The sequence below is a fragment of the Dipodomys ordii genome, unplaced genomic scaffold (genome assembly GCF_000151885.1).
Source record: "Dipodomys ordii isolate 6190 unplaced genomic scaffold, Dord_2.0 Scaffold36, whole genome shotgun sequence".
Taxonomy (NCBI): Eukaryota; Metazoa; Chordata; class Mammalia; order Rodentia; family Heteromyidae; genus Dipodomys; species Dipodomys ordii.
The window spans coordinates 434,988-438,985 of record NW_012267252.1 but is presented as its reverse complement, the minus strand read 5'-3'; the positions used below and the strand labels follow the sequence as shown (position 1 = coordinate 438,985).

General features: G+C 38.4%; 1 protein-coding gene across 1 annotated transcript in view; it reads left to right on the top strand.

The window, feature by feature from the left end:
• The window catches only part of Tctn3 (tectonic family member 3), a 23,564-nt gene extending 19,936 nt beyond the window's left edge, over positions 1-3,628 (top strand). The window contains exon 14 of the mRNA XM_013017642.1: positions 2,800-3,628. Coding sequence (XP_012873096.1) covers positions 2,800-3,027 — 228 coding nt within the window. The 3' untranslated portion in view covers positions 3,028-3,628. The remainder of the gene's footprint in view (positions 1-2,799) is intronic.
• Positions 3,629-3,998: the final 370 nt, after the last annotated feature.

Below are 3,998 nucleotides of genomic sequence, written 5' to 3'. Positions count from 1 at the left end.
TTTCTTTTTGCTTATGTGGTGCTGAGGAATCGAACCCAGGGCCTTGAGCATGTAAGGCAAGTGCTCTACCACTGAGCCACCTTCCCAGCCCATGTGAGATTCTTATCTCCAATAAACCACTCAGAAAACTGGAAGTGGCCCTGTGGCTCAAGTGGTAGAGCGCTTGCCTTGAGCTGAAGAGCTGAGGGATAGTGCCCAGGCCCAGAGTTCAAGCCCCAGGACTGACAAAAAAAAAAAATTATTAACAAAACAAAACCCTTCTTATTTCAAAATAAATTTTATTTTAGGATAAAAGATTTTGCTTCATTTAAATTGAATTGAGCTGAGCATGGTGGCATAGAATTTAATCCCAGCCTGAGGAGACTGAAGCAGGAGGACTAAGTTTGAATACACACTGTTCTACAAAAAAGACTCCAGAACAGCTTGTAGTATATAATTAGGCCGTAGGTCCTATTTCAGAAAAAGAATAAAAATAAATCACTCCATAAGTAGAATTATATTATTCAAACTTCACAAAGGGTTAAAACAGAATTGTTGGTGATTTTTAAATTAAGTATCATAAAATACTATGGCTTGAGTAGAAATAAATTAAGTCAACCATACATAATGGATCTAGAGCCATAGAGAAAGAAATGTGCTGACTTGTCTCTGTCTTTTGTCTGCCTTTATAAAAGAGATGAGGTTACCAAATTTGAAGGAAATTGTTTTTCTGATACTCACACAATGAACAGTTGAATACTCTAATTTTGTCCAAATACAACTTTAAAATGTAAATGGGCAAGTCAGGTACCAGTGGCTCATACCTATAATCCTAGCTACTCAGGAGGCTAAGATCTGAGCATTCCAGTTTGAAGCCATCTGGACAGGAAATTCCATGAGACTTTATTTCTGATAAATATTCAGCAAAAGCTAGAAGTGGCGCTGTGGCCCAAGTGATAGAGTGCTAGCCTTGAGCAAAAAAAAGCCCAGGAACAGTGCCCAGGCCCAGGGTTCAAGCCCCAGGACCAGAAATAAATAAATAACAAAAAATAAATAAGATGGAATATGAGAAGGTTAGACTTCAGAATTCAAACAATACCTTGAATTAACTCACAAAGCTGTTCTGCATGTAGTACCAAGATGAGTCAGTAACTTTAGTATTAGTGACCCAGTTGGTGCAATTCAGTACCATCTGCTTGGGTACTCTACTGGGCTGCATTTGTTCCAAACTTCCACACAATTGTAGAGGCAATTTGATTTCTGTCTTAACTGATATAATTGAATATATTTATGAAGTATGTCACCTACCTTCCTGCCTTCCTTCCTTCCTTGTGTGTGCCAGTATTAGGGCTTGAACTCTAGGTCTTATGCTCTTGCTTAGCTTTTTCTCTCATGGCTGGTTTTCTACCACTTGAGCCACACCTCCAGTTCCAGCTTTTTAGCAGTCTCATGCTAAGCTAGCATCAAACCTCAAACCTCAGCCTCCTGATTATCTTTGATTACAGATTTGATCCACCAGTGCTCAGATTCAGAATGATATTTTAATACATGTAAATAGTATGTAGTTATCAACCAAGTAATTAGTTATTTCTGTCACCTCTGATATTGATCATTTCAATGTGCTGCAAACATTCAAAATATTCTCTTCTAGTAAATTGGTCACTATAGTTACCCTATTGTACTATAGAATACCAAAACTTATTCCTATCAGACTGTGTTTTGTTATCTGTTAGCCCCACTCTCTACCCATTCCAGCCAAGGTAATTTCCTTAATAAATGGAAAATACCCATTTCATTTGAAATGCTTGTTAGTGAATTAATAAATAAATTCATTAAAGCCAACCTTTAAGGATTTGAATGATAGTGTGGTAGGAGGGATAAAAGATCAGGTAGGAGTCTTAAGTGAGCTCCCAAATAGTACAACATACTTTCCATCTTGTGATTTATTACCTCTCATTACTTTATATTAGTTTTCTTATACATACATAAGGGTTATTCCAGGTAAATTTTTGGTAGCTTGGTGTTTTCAGCAGATAATATGTGTGTATCACAGTGAAAAGGTGAGAAAAAAATCTTCATTATAGGTTCCACAAGACAGTTTATTGTGGAATCATAATCTTCATTTTGCTTAGTAAGCATGGAGTCAGAACAAAAGGAATTCATTGTGATCAGTGTAATTGCAGTGTGTGTATCATCACCTTTAGTCATCTCCAAAAGCCATGTCAGGTTTACTACCTGAATCAGCCTGACAAGATCCTCCTTCTGGGAATATATGTTTTTATTTGACTTAAATTATTCAGTGATTGGGAATACCTTTTCAAACCTTAAAGTGTCTGAATCTAACATTTTTTTTAGTCCATATTACTGATTTCTTTTCCATGAGATTTCGCCTTTCTTTACTGTCTCCACTTGTATACACATACTGTTTGAGAACCTCAGCCTCTTTGCACCTAATGAAGCAGTTGCTAAGCAAGTAACAGCAGTGTTGCCATATGACTTCTGATATTGCAGCTCCCTAACTGGGGGAAACTTAGTCATTTAACTGTTCACAGCCCTGGTGTTGTGGACTCTTGGTAAGAAATTAATTTCCTCATAGAGAACAATACAGAATCCATATCAGTAATATCTTGCTAGCAGCAGTTTGTTTTGAATCTCTCTTAAAGCCAAGTTAGTGGGCTGGAGATGTGGCTAAGCAGTAAAAGTGCCTAGTAAAAGTGAGGCCCTGAGATCAAATACTAGTACCACCAAAAAATAGAAAAAGTTGGACTACACCAGTGGGTACCAAGAACTAGCACTGATCTATTGACTTTCTTCTTATAGGATTCCCAAAAAGGAACAGACATAACTTTGACAACTCTTGTGAACTTTATGGATATTACCCAGAAGCCACAGGCACCACGAGGTCAACCCCAAACGGACTGGAAATTGCCATTCGACTTTTTCTTTCCCTTCAAAGCAGCATTCAGCAGAGGGGTTGACTTCCAGAAAGGCTCAGCTTCTCCCATCTGTATCCTGTGCCTCTTACTTCTTGGAATTCTCAACCTATAGACTAATCGAAGAAAGAGAATCATCAAATTTCAATTTTCCCTATGGGAAACTCTAAGACAGCCTACTTGGCTAAATTGACATTTACTTGGTTTTGACTGAAGGACACCATTTATGAAAATCGAACCTAACAAAGGAGTCTTCCTTGTGAAGCACAATATTTTAGAAAAGTAGTGAATGTTCCTGCAAGCCAACAGGTACAAAGTAGGTTCTCTGCTTCTCAAGATGAGAAGGCACAGAGCCCTCCTTCAGTCCTTCAGGTTACATTTTGCCTGACTAAAGATTTCCAGGATCATCAGCCATCTGCTCACAGGCACAGTTGGGCCAGCAGGAAGGAACACATTTATGCTGTCACTCTGTGAATGCAGAATGGCTGCCCTCTGGATATGAGCTGACTATTCAAGCTGGGAAACTGCTGGCTCAGTATTTGTCTGGCTTTTTTGCCAAGGCCTGTCCACACCTTTTGCTCAGGCATAAGTGGTGAAAGTAATTCTTTTTACTCAGTTTCCAGAATGAATGTGGGTTCCCAGCTGTTTTTTCTACTAGCAAATGGCCTTACCATTCATTCCTCTTCTTTCCTTCCCTTCTTCATGGTAAGGAGAAATAAAACTGATTTGAGATCTTTGTTGTACTAAGTCCGGCAACATGGTAATTTAATTGCCCAGTGACATACTTCATGATTTTTTTTTTCTATGTGAGGATTTTTTTGGTCTTGTTTTGTTTTTTTAAAAAAGGAAGCCAGACATTCCCTGTACTTAATTGTATTTTTTTTTGTCTTTTCTTTTTTGGTACTGGGGATCGAACCCAGGACATTGCACTTGCTAGGCAAGAGCTTGGCCACTGAGCTACATCCCAGCCCCATTCCCTGTACTTAGAAGTTTGAGGTAGTAATATCAAGTGTATGGGTATTGCTACAACAGTGCAGACCAGCAAAAATGAAGACCACATTTTAGAGAGACTAAAGATGTTTATTG